Source organism: Oryctolagus cuniculus, chromosome 1 (assembly GCF_051225735.1).
Source record: "Oryctolagus cuniculus isolate XC-2025 breed Fujian yellow rabbit chromosome 1, ASM5122573v1, whole genome shotgun sequence".
Taxonomy (NCBI): Eukaryota; Metazoa; Chordata; class Mammalia; order Lagomorpha; family Leporidae; genus Oryctolagus; species Oryctolagus cuniculus.
The window spans coordinates 86,586,051-86,604,099 of record NC_142867.1 but is presented as its reverse complement, the minus strand read 5'-3'; the positions used below and the strand labels follow the sequence as shown (position 1 = coordinate 86,604,099).

The 18,049-nt window shown below is 53.7% G+C and overlaps 3 protein-coding genes across 3 annotated transcripts; all 3 read right to left on the bottom strand.

The window, feature by feature from the left end:
* Positions 1 to 264: 264 nt before the first annotated feature.
* Positions 265 to 2,418, bottom strand: LOC138843084 (lysine-specific demethylase 4D-like). The gene has a single exon (XM_002708438.6). The coding sequence runs from the start codon at positions 2,416 to 2,418 to the stop codon at positions 265 to 267; it is 2,154 nt and encodes a 717-aa protein (XP_002708484.4).
* A 4,312-nt stretch (positions 2,419 to 6,730) lies between these two features.
* LOC138846101 (lysine-specific demethylase 4D-like) lies at positions 6,731 to 9,057 on the bottom strand. The gene has a single exon (XM_070060795.2). The coding sequence runs from the start codon at positions 9,055 to 9,057 to the stop codon at positions 6,880 to 6,882; it is 2,178 nt and encodes a 725-aa protein (XP_069916896.2). The 3' UTR covers positions 6,731 to 6,879.
* Positions 9,058 to 13,422: 4,365 nt separating this feature from the next.
* Positions 13,423 to 15,737, bottom strand: LOC138846100 (lysine-specific demethylase 4D-like). The gene has a single exon (XM_070060785.2). The coding sequence runs from the start codon at positions 15,735 to 15,737 to the stop codon at positions 13,560 to 13,562; it is 2,178 nt and encodes a 725-aa protein (XP_069916886.2). The 3' UTR covers positions 13,423 to 13,559.
* Positions 15,738 to 18,049: the final 2,312 nt, after the last annotated feature.

Below are 18,049 nucleotides of genomic sequence, written 5' to 3'. Positions count from 1 at the left end.
TTACAACAACTTCAGCAACAAGAATACAAAAATACAATCATTGACTACCTTTCATCTACCCTGCTTCATATACAATTTAAGTTGAAAAACACGCCAAGGAGTTCTCGTTTCTCTTTGCACGAGGAATACATAACAGGCAGAAATCAGAAATGCCAGTCAGGTACTAGGTCTCCAGTGGGGACAGGCCAGGACGAATGCTCCCGTGGCTGGGAACTTTACAGGTTCTGAGGGTCAGGGGCCACTGCACAGTCACAGAGCAGATGGTCAAGGGCTCAGGGGCTGAAGAGCGTTCACTGGTGCTGAACTTGGCTCATGCCACCAGAAAGCGCCTCCCTGTGGCTTGAGCCAGAGGGGACTAGCATCAGGCACACCAGGGCCGGGGGCAAGCACAGACGCAGCCAAGGTTCTGGAGGCGCAAGTGCGGCGCACCACCCCATCCTCTGCCTGATTCCCAGGAGACGCCCAGTCCCCAGTAGTGTCCCTGCAGAAGCTTCTGAATGGCTGCACGCTGGTGCTGGGAGGAGCCAGCGGCACCACGTCAGGGAGACCCACGGTGATGCTGTCCAAGGAGAGCAGGCAGGGGCCCGGGTGCATCGGGGCATGGGGATCCAGCGGGGGCCCCAAGGGTTGAAGATCCGGGGCGCAGCAACATCCCGAAGCCTTGGCAGGAAACGGGCGTTCAGGGCTCTGAGTAGCACTGACCTCTGAAGCTCCATCACTGGGCAGGGGCGGAGCCTCGGCGCCAGCATCGGTGTGTGCAGAGGGGGACAACAGCCGCCTCTTGGGTGGAACCTCCAGGCTGGGCTCCTCAGCTTGCAGTGGCCGAGGATGCCGACCACGAGCAGGACTAGGTCTGGCAGCTGACAGGCGCACAGCCTCGGCAGACAGAGCTGGAGTCGGTAACCAGGCCAGGCTGGGCTGCCTGGACCTGCGAACGTCAGTGTGCAGTGTGACATCACTGCTGCGGCCCAGAGCCAACTGAGATCCGGGGCCCACAGGAGCAGCTCGACGGGTGCTACCAGAGGCCGGCACAGGCCCAGTGGACCTAGCCTGGGGCGAGGAAAGCTGCCTGAGGCCCAGGGCAGCCCTCCAGAGCCCGCGATCCTGCCTACAGGCCGTCAGCTCCTGGCTGGTGCACAACGCGTGGCTGGGGCGCGGCTTCAGGCAGCGGCGTGATTTCTGGCTGCTGCATGGCTCCTCACTGGTGCCTGGCTCCTGGCTGAGGCTTGGCCCCTGGCTGGTGAGAAGCTCCTGGCTGCTGTGAGGTTCCTCACTGCTGCGTGGCTCCTGGCTGAGGCTTGGCCCCTGGCTGGTGAGAAGCGTCTGGCTGGTGCCTGGCTCCCGGCTAGTGTGTGGATCCTGGCTTGTTTGGCCCATGGGCTCCGGGAGGGCCACAGCGCCACGGTCTTGCCCGCGTTTCCACAGCTCGTAGCGCTCGGGTTGCAGGATACGAACGAAGGGGTCCATGTCAAAGGTGACCCTGGCCTCCCCGCAGCTGCACTGGGAGGCCACTTTGCCATAGTCGATCCAGCGCGGGGTGGCGAAATTGATGGCTTCGGCGCAGTTGAAGCCGTGGTTGAAGCCCGCGTGGTAGCCGTAAGGAAAGGTCACCATGAACTCGCCAGCCTGCTGAGTGACGCGGCGGAAGGGGATGCCGTTCTGCCGCAGGACGCTGGGCGAGATGAGGGCCACCTTGTGCCGCAGGAAGGCCTGGCAGCTGCGGGAACTGCCCGGGAACAGCTGCCCGGCCAGGCGCTCCAGGCGCCGCCCGTGCTCCGGGGGCACCGCGTACCACGTCTTGGGCTCCCCGAAGTGCAGGTAGTTGATGCTGTACAGGTCCATGTCCTCCGTGTGCCAGGCGAACGTGGTCTTCCACATGCCAAAGTACAGGTAGGGCGTGTTGACGCCCTCGATGACGACGCCGCACTCCTGCGCCAGCAGGTCCAGAGGCGAGCCCAGGCGCCTGAGGTTCCAGTGTGCCGTGTTTTCATCAAACAGAGAGCCGCTGATGCCAGCGCCGTAGATCGGGGCATCGTAGACACGGGTCTTCCAGTACTTTTGCTCCAACTCTTCGAAAGTCAGGTGCGCTGGGGTCTGGTATTTTGTGCTGGTGGCCAGCTGGCGATACTGTCTCAGGCTCATGGCTCTCCTCTTTCTGTGGAACTGAGTGAAGACACCTGCCCCGCCATAGGCCTTCTGCTGGAGGGGGCGGGCTATCAAGATGTCATCCATGTCGTCGTAGCTCTGTCTGGCCCTCCACTCCTTGGGTGGGATGACCTTGGCCAGGCCTCCTCGGTGTGCACCCTGAGATTCCATCTGAGCGATAAATTGGTTGAAGTCCATAAACTCCTCCATGGTTGGGTAGAAGGTCATGATGTGGCAGCTGGGGTTCTGGGGGCCGGAGCTCTCAGGCGTCATGGCTGCAAGACAGGAAAGTGGGCGACTCTGAGTCCCCAGGTGTGTTCTAGATCGTCCCCCTAGAATTTCCCCCAGAGGATCTTCTCTACGTAGTCTCTCTTTAGTAAAGATGGATTCATTCATTTCACAGGCAGAATCACACACACACACACACAGAGAGAGAGAGGGAGGTCTTCCATCTGCCTGTTCACTCCCCAAATGGCCTCAACAGCCAGAGCTGGGCCCATCCAAACCTGGAGCTGCTTCTGCATCCCCCGTGGGTACAGTGGGTCAGAGCACTTGGATCTCCTTCCACTGCTTTCCCAGGCCATCTCAGGGAGCAGGGTTGAGAGCAGAGCCGTTGGAACTCCAATCAGAGCCCATTGGGGATGCTGGCCCCTAGGCGGAGGATTAACCACCTAAGCTAGAGCGGCCTGCCCCTCTCTGCTGATTTGCTACGTGGTTTCCTTTCTATGGGAAGCCCTAACAGAGATCGAAATGTAGAGAAATGAGAAGGTCTCTTTTGCAGGCTTGTTAATGTCATAGCAGAACCCAAGGAGGGAAGACCTCTTTCCCCGTCTCTCCATCTCTCTGTCTTAACCCTGCCACTCAAAAAATAAATACATGTTTGAAAAAATCCGTGAATACTCCTACAGAAGAGTACATGGAGAAACACGAAGAGAACAGAGAGACAACGCACATAAAGCATATTAGGATAACATAGGTGGCATTAATCAACGTCTCCCAAAGACGTTTTTAAAGTTGAAATGGAGTCTTCAACGCTTTTGGCATAAGGACTTTCTCAAAAGCACAGGCACCAAATATGGCCTAACAGAATAAGAAATTGAGCTACCTGCCGTGGATGAAATCCTGATCCAGGTGAACACACTCTAGGACTCAGAGAGAGGTGGTTTCCCGTGGCCGCTGCAGTCGCAAGGAGGCTCCATCTCTCCGCGCTTCCTTCCGGCTTTATACCTGGGCCAGGTTCGAATCCAATCAGTGCTCAGCTCAGGAAATCCCAGAGCTGGGTTTCTGTCTGACAGCCAGCTTCATTTTGCCCCACCTTTGCGTTGACATTTGTAGCCAAACTCAAAGGAACATCAGAGTTGAAAATCAAGTGTTGGGGACAGGCAACCTTGACAGATACAACCAAAGAAATCCCAGGGAGCAACACGAATATCAAACGAATGGAGCGGGTACTTTGTGAACAGCTTCATTGGGAAGGAAGAGTGACAACAACCTGTCTTGCATCTGCTGGCTCCCTCCCCAGCTGGGAGCCACAGGCAGGGCTGGGCCAGGCTGAGCCCAGGAGCCAGGAATTCCATCCTGGTCTCCCCCAAGAGGGGCAGGGGCTGGAGTACTTGGGCCATTCCCACAGCTTTCCCAGGTGCAGTGGCAGAAAGCTGGAGTGGAAGGGGAGTGGCCAGAACATGCACTATGGGAGGTCAGCCCTGTAGGGTGTGAACTAATCCTTTCTCTCACCCTACAGGCCCCTAAGGGGACATTTTACACAAAAGTCCTTTTCAAAGATTTGCAAAATTCCTTTTAAAAATACAATTATTTTAGGGTTAAAAATTGATATAGAAACATGGATTTTCTTAATACATTTCCTTTTATTCTTTTTCTTTTCTTTCTTTCTTTCTTTATTCATTTATTTATAGGAAGGCAGGCACGGTTAGACAGAGAGAGAGAGAGAGACAGAGAGAGAGAGAAAGGTCTTCCTTCTGTTGTTTCACCTCTCAAATGGCTGCCATGGCCATCCCGCTGCGGCTGGCACATTGTGCCGATCCCAAGCCAGGAGCCAGGTGCCTCCTCCTGGTCTCCCATGTGGGTGCAGGCCCAAGGACCAAGGACCTGGGCCATCCTCCATTGCCTTCCTGGGCCACAGCAGAGAGCTGGACTGGAAGATGAGCTACTGGGACAGAATCCAGCGCCCCAATTGGGACTAGAACCGGGGCTGCCAGCGCCACAGGCAGAGGATTAGCCAAGTGAGCCTCGGCGCCAGCCTCTTAATACATTTCTAGCAACTTTTAGAAGATCCTTCATAGTAAAGAAAAAGACGCATTCGGTAGAAAGGATTCAAGTGAGTTCAGTAGGAAAGGACTAAAGTGAAGAAGGTGGAGCCGAGGCTGTGTTGCCTCCACTTAGGGCTCCAGCAGCCCACAGCTGTGCGGGACTCCTGGCTGCTCTGTTTCCAATGCAGCTCCCTGCTAGCCTCCCTGGAAGATCTCCTCTTTGCTCTGTTTCTTCCCCTCTCTCGGTCACTCTGCCTTTCAAATAAATTAAAAGAACACCACTTAATAAACACAAGTTGTATATGTGACAACATACCAAAAACCTGTTTTTAAAAAAAAAAAAAAAGACAAAAAGTGATTATGGTATGCGGCTAACTACCCAGCACTGAGACTCTAACTGGCACCCATATGGGATGCTGCCATTGCAGGTGGTGGTGTTGCCCGCTAGGCCATAGCACCAGTCCCATGAATAGCTATTACACAATGTACACATGCATCAAGACATCACACAGAATCACATTAATATGTGCAATTTGATACATCCGCTACATTCTTATTAAATTAATGAAAACGCATTGAAATAGTGTCTTATGCACGCAGTACTTGACGATAAACAACTATTTCTAATGTATGTATTCATTTTTCATTCTAATTTCAGTGTGCTCATTCTATTCATAAAAATGTGTATTGTCAACCAGCATGTCATGTGCTGGCAGCAGCCTCATTCAAGTGTACTTCAAAGCTCTGTGGAAGGGGCCGGCGCTGTGGCACAGCGGGTAAAGCCGATGTCTAGGACCTATGGGGCCAGCATCCCACATGGGTGCTGGTTCCAGTCCGGGCTACTCCTCATCAGGTCCAGCTCCCTGTTATTGTACCTGGGTATGCCACAGAGGATGGCCCCAGGACTGCACCCACATGGGAGATGCAGAAGCAGCTCCTGGCTCCTGGCTCCTAGCTTAGGATCGTCTCAGCTCTGGAGGTTGAGGCCATTAGGGAGTGAACCAGAGGATCACTGCCTCTCTCTAACTCTGCCTTTCGAATGCATGAATACATCTTTCAAAAAGAGAAGAACAGATCTTGGAAAACGTGTATGTGAATGCACACTTGACCATTCAAACTGTTCTGCCCAAGTTTGTATCAGTTGAAACACTCTCTGCCTAGGAGGACAATTTACACTTTTCACTTTGTCAAGCTCTGGATGAGTATCAACTTTTGAGTGTTGTCCAATCGAGTGAGAGTGTAGTGGTATGTCATTCCGATTTGCATATGCAGGGACACTGCTGTGGCATAGCCGGTGAAAGCCACTGCCAGTCCTGCAAGCATCCCATATGGGCGCCAATTGAGTCCAGGGTGCTAAACTTCCAATCCTGCACTCTGCTGTGGCCTGGGAAAGCAGTGAAGATGGCCCAAGTGCTTGGGCCCCTGCGTAGCCGTGGAGCCGTGGGAGACCTGGAAGAGTCTCCTGGCTCCTGGCTTTGGAGCGGCGCAGCTCTGGCCCTTGTGGCCAATTGGGGAGTGAACCAGCAGATGGAAGACCTCTCTCTCTCTCTCTCTCTCTCTCTCTCTCTGTCTCTCTGTCTGCCTCTCCTTCTCTCTCTGTTTAACACTGACTTTCAAGCAAATAACTAAATCTTTAAAAAAAATAAACTTATCATCTGCTTCCTCGTGGCCGACATGCCCGTGAGCATTTTACTAAAGAGTCTGGGGCTGTAATTCTGGGCAGCCAAGAATCCCTCTTAGGGTGAAGATCAGGGGAGAAAAGGAAGACGAGACTCTCCCCACCCCGGGTTGTCCTGCTATTCCGTTTCTACCAACTGCAACAACAAAATACATTTTGCCACCTGCCTTCCTGCACATATAACCTTCATTTTGTATTAGGGATGCCTCTAAATTCTATATATTTTGCTAGACATGTATCAAGTATTTCTTCTTCAGTAAAATGCTGACTTTGGTACTAAATAGTAACTAAATAAAAAGTCTGCATCTTCAGAGGGTATGCAGCTTCCTCGTGGTGGTATGTTTTGAAACAAGGCCTACCTAGGCTTGAATTTTGTCAGCTGCCATTGGCATTCATGAGTACTTGATCCTATCCCTTTTGTTCTGACTGCATTGCTAAGATAAGCTTATTCCTACATTTTCTTTTTTAAACCAGCTTAGAGAAAAAACTTACACTAAATTCATTCAGTGAAGTTTATTTGAGCAATTACAACAACTTCAGCAACAAGAATACAAAAATACAATCATTGACTACCTTTCATCTACTCTGCTTCATATACAATTTAAGTTTAAAAACACGCCAAGGAGTTCTCGTTTCTCTTTGCACGAGGAATACATAACAGGCAGAAATCAGAAATGCCAGTCAGGTACTAGGTCTCCAGTGGGGACAGGCCAGGACGAATGCTCCCGTGGCTGGGAACTTTACAGGTTCTGAGGGTCAGGGGCCACTGCACAGTCACAGAGCAGATGGTCAAGGGCTCAGGGGCTGAAGAGCGTTCACTGGTGCTGAACTTGGCTCATGCCACCAGAAAGCGCCTCCCTGTGGCTTGAGCCAGAGGGGACTAGCATCAGGCACCCCAGGGCCGGGGGCAAGCACAGACGCAGCCAAGGTTCTGGAGGCGCAAGTGCGGCGCACCACCCCATCCTCTGCCTGATTCCCAGGAGACGCCCAGTCCCCAGCAGTGTCCCTGCAGAAGCTTCTGAATGGCTGCACGCTGGTGCTGGGAGGAGTCAGCGGCACCACGTCAGGGAGACCCACGGTGATGCTGTCCAAGGAGAGCAGGCAGGGGCCCGGGTGCATCGGGGCATGGGGATCCAGCGGGGGCCCCAAGGGTTGAAGATCCGGGGCGCAGCAACATCCCGAAGCCTTGGCAGGAAACGGGCGTTCAGGGCTCTGAGTAGCACTGACCTCTGAAGCTCCATCACTGGGCAGGGGCGGAGCCTCGGCGCCAGCATCGGTGTGTGCAGAGGGGGACAACAGCCGCCTCTTGGGTGGAACCTCCAGGCTGGGCTCCTCAGCTTGCAGTGGCCGAGGACGCCGACCACGACCACGACTACGACCAAGACCACGACCACGACCAGGTCTGGCAGCTGACAGGCGCACAGCCTCGGCAGACAGAGCTGGAGTCGGTAACCAGGCCAGGCTGGGCTGCCTGGACCTGCGAACGTCAGTGTGCAGTGTGACATCACTGCTGCGGCCCAGAGCCAACTGAGATCCGGGGCCCACAGGAGCAGCTCGACGGGTGCTACCAGAGGCCGGCACAGGCCCAGTGGACCTAGCCTGGGGCGAGGAAAGCTGCCTGAGGCCCAGGGCAGCCCTCCAGAGCCCGCGATCCTGCCTACAGGCCGTCAGCTCCTGGCTGGTGCACAACGCGTGGCTGGGGCGCGGCTTCAGGCAGCGGCGTGATTTCTGGCTGCTGCATGGCTCCTCACTGGTGCCTGGCTCCTGGCTGAGGCTTGGCCCCTGGCTGGTGAGAAGCTCCTGGCTGCTGTGAGGTTCCTCACTGCTGCGTGGCTCCTGGCTGAGGCTTGGCCCCTGGCTGGTGAGAAGCGTCTGGCTGGTGCCTGGCTCCCGGCTAGTGTGTGGATCCTGGCTTGTGTGGCCCATGGGCTCCGGGAGGGCCACAGCGCCACGGTCTTGCCCGCGTTTCCACAGCTCGTAGCGCTCGGGTTGCAGGATACGAACGAAGGGGTCCATGTCAAAGGTGACCCTGGCCTCCCCGCAGCTGCACTGGGAGGCCACTTTGCCATAGTCGATCCAGCGCGGGGTGGCGAAATTGATGGCTTCGGCGCAGTTGAAGCCGTGGTTGAAGCCCGCGTGGTAGCCGTAAGGAAAGGTCACCATGAACTCGCCAGCCTGCTGAGTGATGCGGCGGAAGGGGATGCCGTTCTGCCGCAGGACGCTGGGCGAGATGAGGGCCACCTTGTGCCGCAGGAAGGCCTGGCAGCTGCGGGAACTGCCCGGGAACAGCTGCCCGGCCAGGCGCTCCAGGCGCCGCCCGTGCTCCGGGGGCACCGCGTACCACGTCTTGGGCTCCCCGAAGTGCAGGTAGTTGATGCTGTACAGGTCCATGTCCTCCGTGTGCCAGGCGAACGTGGTCTTCCACATGCCAAAGTACAGGTAGGGCGTGTTGACGCCCTCGATGACGACGCCGCACTCCTGCGCCAGCAGGTCCAGAGGCGAGCCCAGGCGCCTGAGGTTCCAGTGTGCCGTGTTTTCATCAAACAGAGAGCCGCTGATGCCAGCGCCGTAGATCGGGGCATCGTAGACACGGGTCTTCCAGTACTTTTGCTCCAACTCTTCGAAAGTCAGGTGCGCTGGGGTCTGGTATTTTGTGCTGGTGGCCAGCTGGCGATACTGTCTCAGGCTCATGGCTCTCCTCTTTCTGTGGAACTGAGTGAAGACACCTGCCCCGCCATAGGCCTTCTGCTGGAGGGGGCGGGCTATCAAGATGTCATCCATGTCGTCGTAGCTCTGTCTGGCCCTCCACTCCTTGGGTGGGATGACCTTGGCCAGGCCTCCTCGGTGTGCACCCTGAGATTCCATCTGAGCGATAAATTGGTTGAAGTCCATAAACTCCTCCATGGTTGGGTAGAAGGTCATGATGTGGCAGCTGGGGTTCTGGGGGCCGGAGCTCTCAGGCGTCATGGCTGCAAGACAGGAAAGTGGGCGACTCTGAGTCCCCAGGTGTGTTCTAGATCGTCCCCCTAGAATTTCCCCCAGAGGATCTTCTCTACGTAGTCTCTCTTTAGTAAAGATGGATTCATTCATTTCACAGGCAGAATCACACACACACACACACACACACACACACACACACAGAGTGAGAGAGGGAGGTCTTCCATCTGCCTGTTCACTCCCCAAATGGCCTCAACAGCCAGAGCTGGGCCCATCCAAACCTGGAGCTGCTTCTGCATCCCCCGTGGGTACAGTGGGTCAGAGCACTTGGATCTCCTTCCACTGCTTTCCCAGGCCATCTCAGGGAGCAGGGTTGAGAGCAGAGCCGTTGGAACTCCAATCAGAGCCCATTGGGGATGCTGGCCCCTAGGCGGAGGATTAACCACCTAAGCTAGAGCGGCCTGCCCCTCTCTGCTGATTTGCTACGTGGTTTCCTTTCTATGTGAAGCCCTAACAGAGATCGAAATGTAGAGAAATGAGAAGGTCTCTTTTGCAGGCTTGTTAATGTCATAGCAGAACCCAAGGAGGGAAGACCTCTTTCCCCGTCTCTCCATCTCTCTGTCTTAACCCTGCCACTCAAAAAATAAATACATGTTTGAAAAAATCCGTGAATACTCCTACAGAAGAGTACATGGAGAAACACGAAGAGAACAGAGAGACAACGCACATAAAGCATATTAGGATAACATAGGTGGCATTAATAAACGTCTCCCAAAGACGTTTTTAAAGTTGAAATGGAGTCGTCAACGCTTTTGGCATAAGGACTTTCTCAAAAGCACAGGCACCAAATATGGCCTAACAGAATAAGAAATTGAGCTACCTGCCGTGGATGAAATCCTGATCCAGGTGAACACACTCTAGGACTCAGAGAGAGGTGGTTTCCCGTGGCCGCTGCAGTCGCAAGGAGGCTCCATCTCTCCGCGCTTCCTTCCGGCTTTATACCTGGGCCAGGTTCGAATCCAATCAGCCCTCAGCTCAGGACATCCCAGAGCTGGGTTTCTGTCTGACAGCCCAGCTTCATTTTGCCCCACCCTTTGCGTTGACATTTGTAGCCAAACTCAAAGGAACATCAGAGTTGAAAATCAAGTGTTGGGGACAGGCAACCTTGACAGATACAACCAAAGAAATCCCAGGGAGCAACACGAATATCAAACGAATGGAGCGGGTACTTTGTGAACAGCTTCATTGGGAAGGAAGAGTGACAACAACCTGTCTTGCATCTGCTGGCTCCCTCCCCAGCTGGGAGCCACAGGCAGGGCTGGGCCAGGCTGAGCCCAGGAGCCAGGAATTCCATCCTGGTCTCCCCCAAGAGGGGCAGGGGCTGGAGTACTTGGGCCATTCCCACAGCTTTCCCAGGTGCAGTGGCAGAAAGCTGGAGTGGAAGGGGAGTGGCCAGAACATGCACTATGGGAGGTCAGCCCTGTAGGGTGTGAACTAATCCTTTCTCTCACCCTACAGGCCCCTAAGGGGACATTTTACACAAAAGTCCTTTTCAAAGATTTGCAAAATTCCTTTTAAAAATACAATTATTTTAGTGTTAAAAATTGATATAGAAACATGGATTTTCTTAATACATTTCCTTTTTTTCTTTTTCTTTTCTTTCTTTCTTTCTTTCTTTCGTTATTCATTTATTTATAGGAAGGCAGGCACGGTTAGACAGAGAGAGAGAGAGAGACAGAGAGAGAGAGAAAGGTCTTCCTTCTGTTGTTTCACCTCTCAAATGGCTGCCATGGCCATCCCGCTGCGGCTGGCACATTGTGCCGATCCAAAGCCAGGAGCCAGGTGCCTCCTCCTGGTCTCCCATGTGGGTGCAGGCCCAAGGACCTGGGCCATCCTCCATTGCCTTCCTGGGCCACAGCAGAGAGCTGGACTGGAAGATGAGCAACTGGGACAGAATCCAGCGCCCCAATTGGGACTAGAACCGGGGCTGCCAGCACCACAGGCAGAGGATTAGCCAAGTGAGCCTCGGCGCCAGCCTCTTAATACATTTCTAGCAACTTTTAGAAGATCCTTCATAGTTAAGAAAAAGACGCATTCAGTAGAAAGGATTCAAGTGAGTTCAGTAGGAAAGGACTAAAGTGAAGAAGGTGGAGCTGAGGCTGTGTTGCCTCCACTTAGGGCTCCAGCAGCCCACAGCTGTGCGGGACTCCTGGCTGCTCTGTTTCCAATGCAGCTCCCTGCTAGCCTCCCTGGAAGATCTCCTCTTTGCTCTGTTTCTTCCCCTCTCTCGGTCACTCTGCCTTTCAAATAAATTAAAAGAACACCACTTAATAAACACAAGTTGTATATGTGACTACATACCAAAAACCTGTTTTTTTTTTAAAAAAAAAAGACAAAAAGTGATTATGGTATGCGGCTAACTACCCAGCACTGAGACTCTAACTGGCACCCATTTGGGATGCTGCCATTGCAGGTGGTGGTGTGCCCGCTAGGCCATAGCACCAGTCCCATGAATAGCTATTACACAATGTACACATGCATCAAGACATCACACAGAATCACATTAATATGTGCAATTTGATACATCCGCTACATTCTTATTAAATTAATGAAAACGCATTGAAATAGTGTCTTATGCACGCAGTACTTGACGATAAACAACTATTTCTAATGTATGTATTCATTTTTCATTCTAATTTCAGTGTGCTCATTCTATTCATAAAAATGTGTATTGTCAACCAGCATGTCATGTGCTGGCAGCAGCCTCATTCAAGTGTACTTCAAAGCTCTGTGGAAGGGGCCGGCGCTGTGGCACAGCGGGTAAAGCCGATGTCTAGGACCTATGGGGCCAGCATCCCACATGGGTGCTGGTTCCAGTCCGGGCTACTCCTCATCAGGTCCAGCTCCCTGTTATTGTACCTGGGTATGCCACAGAGGATGGCCCCAGGACTGCACCCACATGGGAGACGCAGAAGCAGCTCCTGGCTCCTGGCTCCTGGCTCCTGGCTCCTGGCTCCTGGCTTAGGATCGTCTCAGCTCTGGAGGTTGAGGCCATTAGGGAGTGAACCAGAGGATCACTGCCTCTCTCTAACTCTGCCTTTCGAATGCATGAATACATCTTTCAAAAAGAGAAGGACACATCTTGGAAAACATGTATGTGAATGCACACTTGACCATTCAAACTGTTCTGCCCAAGTTTGTATCAGTTGAAACACTCTCTGCCTAGGAGGACAATTTACACTTTTCACTTTGTCAAGCTCTGGATGAGTATCAACTTTGGAGTGTTGTCCAATCGAGTGAGAGTGTAGTGGTATGTCATTCCGATTTGCATATGCAGGGACACTGCTGTGGCATAGCCGGTGAAAGCCACTGCCAGTCCTGCAAGCATCCCATATGGGCGCCAATTGAGTCCAGGGTGCTAAACTTCCAATCCTGCACTCTGCTGTGGCCTGGGAAAGCAGTGAAGATGGCCCAAGTGCTTGGGCCCCTGCGTAGCCGTGGAGCCGTGGGAGACCTGGAAGAGTCTCCTGGCTCCTGGCTTTGGAGCGGCGCAGCTCTGGCCCTTGTGGCCAATTGGGGAGTGAACCAGCAGATGGAAGACCTCTCTCTCTCTCTCTCTCTCTCTCTCTCTCTGTCTCTCTGTCTGCCTCTCCTTCTCTCTCTGTTTAACACTGACTTTCAAGCAAATAACTAAATCTTTAAAAAAAATAAACTTATCATCTGCTTCCTCGTGGCCGACATGCCCGTGAGCATTTTACTAAAGAGTCTGGGGCTGTAATTCTGGGCAGCCAAGAATCCCTCTTAGGGTGAAGATCAGGGGAGAAAAGGAAGACGAGACTCTCCCCACCCCGGGTTGTCCTGCTATTCCGTTTCTACCAACTGCAACAACAAAATACATTTTGCCACCTGCCTTCCTGCACATATAACCTTCATTTTGTATTAGGGATGCCTCTAAATTCTATATATTTTGCTAGACATGTATCAAGTATTTCTTCTTCAGTAAAATGCTGACTTTGGTACTAAATAGTAACTAAATAAAAAGTCTGCATCTTCAGAGGGTATGCAGCTTCCTCGTGGTGGTATGTTTTGAAACAAGGCCTACCTAGGCTTGAATTTTGTCAGCTGCCATTGGCATTCATGAGTACTTGATCCTATCACTTTTGTTCTGACGGCATTGCTAAGATAAGCTTATTCCTACATTTTCTTTTTTAAACCAGCTTAGAGAAAAAACTTACACTAAATTCATTCAGTGAAGTTTATTTGAGCAATTACAACAACTTCAGCAACAAGAATACAAAAATACAATCATTGACTACCTTTCATCTACTCTGCTTCATATACAATTTAAGTTTAAAAACACGCCAAGGAGTTCTCGTTTCTCTTTGCATGAGGAATACATAACAGGCAGAAATCAGAAATGCCAGTCAGGTACTAGGTCTCCAGTGGGGACAGGCCAGGACGAATGCTCCCGTGGCTGGGAACTTTACAGGTTCTGAGGGTCAGGGGCCGCTGCACAGTCACAGAGCAGATGGTCAAGGGCTCAGGGGCTGAAGAGCGTTCACTGGTGCTGAACTTGGCTCATGCCACCAGAAAGCGCCTCCCTGTGGCTTGAGCCAGAGGGGACTAGCATCAGGCACACCAGGGCCGGGGGCAAGCACAGACGCAGCCAAGGTTCTGGAGGCGCAAGTGCGGCGCACCACCCCATCCTCTGCCTGATTCCCAGGAGACGCCCAGTCCCCAGCAGTGTCCCTGCAGAAGCTTCTGAATGGCTGCACGCTGGTGCTGGGAGGAGTCAGCGGCACCACGTCAGGGAGACCCACGGTGATGCTGTCCAAGGAGAGCAGGCAGGGGCCCGGGTGCATCGGGGCATGGGGATCCAGCGGGGGCCCCAAGGGTTGAAGATCCGGGGCGCAGCAACATCCCGAAGCCTTGGCAGGAAACGGGCGTTCAGGGCTCTGAGTAGCACTGACCTCTGAAGCTCCATCACTGGGCAGGGGCGGAGCCTCGGCGCCAGCATCGGTGTGTGCAGAGGGGGACAACAGCCGCCTCTTGGGTGGAACCTCCAGGCTGGGCTCCTCAGCTTGCAGTGGCCGAGGACGCCGACCACGACCACGACTACGACCAAGACCACGACCACGACCAGGTCTGGCAGCTGACAGGCGCACAGCCTCGGCAGACAGAGCTGGAGTCGGTAACCAGGCCAGGCTGGGCTGCCTGGACCTGCGAACGTCAGTGTGCAGTGTGACATCACTGCTGCGGCCCAGAGCCAACTGAGATCCGGGGCCCACAGGAGCAGCTCGACGGGTGCTACCAGAGGCCGGCACAGGCCCAGTGGACCTAGCCTGGGGCGAGGAAAGCTGCCTGAGGCCCAGGGCAGCCCTCCAGAGCCCGCGATCCTGCCTACAGGCCGTCAGCTCCTGGCTGGTGCACAACGCGTGGCTGGGGCGCGGCTTCAGGCAGCGGCGTGATTTCTGGCTGCTGCATGGCTCCTCACTGGTGCCTGGCTCCTGGCTGAGGCTTGGCCCCTGGCTGGTGAGAAGCTCCTGGCTGCTGTGAGGTTCCTCACTGCTGCGTGGCTCCTGGCTGAGGCTTGGCCCCTGGCTGGTGAGAAGCGTCTGGCTGGTGCCTGGCTCCCGGCTAGTGTGTGGATCCTGGCTTGTTTGGCCCATGGGCTCCGGGAGGGCCACAGTGCCACGGTCTTGCCCGCGTTTCCACAGCTCGTAGCGCTCGGGTTGCAGGATACGAACGAAGGGGTCCATGTCAAAGGTGACCCTGGCCTCCCCGCAGCTGCACTGGGAGGCCACTTTGCCATAGTCGATCCAGCGCGGGGTGGCGAAATTGATGGCTTCGGCGCAGTTGAAGCCGTGGTTGAAGCCCGCGTGGTAGCCGTAAGGAAAGGTCACCATGAACTCGCCAGCCTGCTGAGTGACGCGGCGGAAGGGGATGCCGTTCTGCCGCAGGACGCTGGGCGAGATGAGGGCCACCTTGTGCCGCAGGAAGGCCTGGCAGCTGCGGGAACTGCCCGGGAACAGCTGCCCGGCCAGGCGCTCCAGGCGCCGCCCGTGCTCCGGGGGCACCGCGTACCACGTCTTGGGCTCCCCGAAGTGCAGGTAGTTGATGCTGTACAGGTCCATGTCCTCCGTGTGCCAGGCGAACGTGGTCTTCCACATGCCAAAGTACAGGTAGGGCGTGTTGACGCCCTCGATGACGACGCCGCACTCCTGCGCCAGCAGGTCCAGAGGCGAGCCCAGGCGCCTGAGGTTCCAGTGTGCCGTGTTTTCATCAAACAGAGAGCCGCTGATGCCAGCGCCGTAGATCGGGGCATCGTAGACACGGGTCTTCCAGTACTTTTGCTCCAACTCTTCGAAAGTCAGGTGCGCTGGGGTCTGGTATTTTGTGCTGGTGGCCAGCTGGCGATACTGTCTCAGGCTCATGGCTCTCCTCTTTCTGTGGAACTGAGTGAAGACACCTGCCCCGCCATAGGCCTTCTGCTGGAGGGGGCGGGCTATCAAGATGTCATCCATGTCGTCGTAGCTCTGTCTGGCCCTCCTCTCCTTGGGTGGGATGACCTTGGCCAGGCCTCCTCGGTGTGCACCCTGAGATTCCATCTGAGCGATAAATTGGTTGAAGTCCATAAACTCCTCCATGGTTGGGTAGAATGTCATGATGTGGCAGCTGGGGTTCTGGGGGCCGGAGCTCTCAGGCGTCATGGCTGCAAGACAGGAAAGTGGGCGACTCTGAGTCCCCAGGTGTGTTCTAGATCGTCCCCCTAGAATTTCCCCCAGAGGATCTTCTCTACGTAGTCTCTCTTTAGTAAAGATGGATTCATTCATTTCACAGGCAGAATCACACACACACACACACACACACACACAGAGAGTGAGAGAGGGAGGTCTTCCATCTGCCTGTTCACTCCCCAAATGGCCTCAACAGCCAGAGCTGGGCCCATCCAAACCTGGAGCTGCTTCTGCATCCCCCATGGGTACAGTGGGTCAGAGCACTTGGATCTCCTTCCACTGCTTTCCCAGGCCATCTCAGGGAGCAGGGTTGAGAGCAGAGCTGTTGGAACTCCAATCAGAGCCCATTGGGGATGCTGGCCCCTAGGCGGAGGATTAACCACCTAAGTAGAGCGGCCTGCCCCTCTCTGCTGAGTTGCTACGTGGTTTCCTTTCTATGGGAAGCCCTAACAGAGATCGAAATGTAGAGAAATGAGAAGGTCTCTTTTGCAGGCTTGTTAATGTCATAGCAGAACCCAAGGAGGGAAGACCTCTTTCCCCGTCTCTCCATCTCTCTGTCTTAACCCTGCCACTCAAAAAATAAATACATGTTTGAAAACATCCGTGAATACTCCTACAGAAGAGTACATGGAGAAACACGAAGAGAACAGAGAGACAACGCACATAAAGCATATTAGGATAACATAGGTGGCATTAATAAACGTCTCCCAAAGACGTTTTTAAAGTTGAAATGGAGTCTTCAACGCTTTTGGCATAAGGACTTTCTCAAAAGCACAGGCACCAAATATGGCCTAACAGAATAAGAAATTGAGCTACCTGCCGTGGACGAAATCCTGATCCAGGTGAACACACTCTAGGACTCAGAGAGAGGTGGTTTCCCGTGGCCGCTGCAGTCGCAAGGAGGCTCCATCTCTCCGCGCTTCCTTCCGGCTTTATACCTGGGCCAGGTTCGAATCCAATCAGCGCTCAGCTCAGGAAATCCCAGAGCTGGGTTTCTGTCTGACAGCCAGCTTCATTTTGCCCCACCTTTGCGTTGACATTTGTAGCCAAACTCAAAGGAACATCAGAGTTGAAAATCAAGTGTTGGGGACAGGCAACCTTGACAGATACAACCAAAGAAATCCCAGGGAGCAACACGAATATCAAACGAATGGAGCGGGTACTTTGTGAAAAGCTTCATTGGGAAGGAAGAGTGACAACAACCTGTCTTGCATCTGCTGGCTCCCTCCCCAGCTGGGAGCCACAGGCAGGGCTGGGCCAGGCTGAGCCCAGGAGCCAGGAATTCCATCCTGGTCTCCCCCAAGAGGGGCAGGGGCTGGAGTACTTGGGCCATTCCCACAGCTTTCCCAGGTGCAGTGGCAGAAAGCTGGAGTGGAAGGGGAGTGGCCAGAACATGCACTATGGGAGGTCAGCCCTGTAGGGTGTGAACTAGTCCTTTCTCTCACCCTACAGGCCCCTAAGGGGACATTTTACACAAAAGTCCTTTTCAAAGATTTGCAAAATTCCTTTTAAAAATACAATTATTTTAGGGTTAAAAATTGATATAGAAACATGGATTTTCTTAATACATTTCCTTTTTTTCTTTTTCTTTTCTTTCTTTCTTTCTTTATTCATTTATTTATAGGAAGGCAGGCACGGTTAGACAGAGAGAGAGAGAGACAGAGAGAGAGAGAAAGGTCTTCCTTCTGTTGTTTCACCTCTCAAATGGCTGCCATGGCCATCCCGCTGCGGCTGGCACATTGTGCCGATCCAAAGCCAGGAGCCAGGTGCCTCCTCCTGGTCTCCCATGTGGGTGCAGGCCCAAGGACCTGGGCCATCCTCCATTGCCTTCCTGGGCCACAGCAGAGAGCTGGACTGGAAGATGAGCAACTGGGACAGAATCCAGCGCCCCAATTGGGACTAGAACCGGGGCTGCCAGCGCCACAGGCAGAGGATTAGCCAAGTGAGCCTCGGCGCCAGCCTCTTAATACATTTCTAGCAACTTTTAGAAGATCCTTCATAGTTAAGAAAAAGACGCATTCGGTAGAAAGGATTCAAGTGAGTTCAGTAGGAAAGGACTAAAGTGAAGAAGGTGGAGCCGAGGCTGTGTTGCCTCCACTTAGGGCTCCAGCAGCCCACAGCTGTGCGGGACTCCTGGCTGCTCTGTTTCCAGTGCAGCTCCCTGCTAGCCTCCCTGGAAGATCTCCTCTTTGCTCTGTTTCTTCCCCTCTCTCGGTCACTCTGCCTTTCAAATAAATTAAAAGAACACCACTTAATAAACACAAGTTGTATATGTGACTACATAC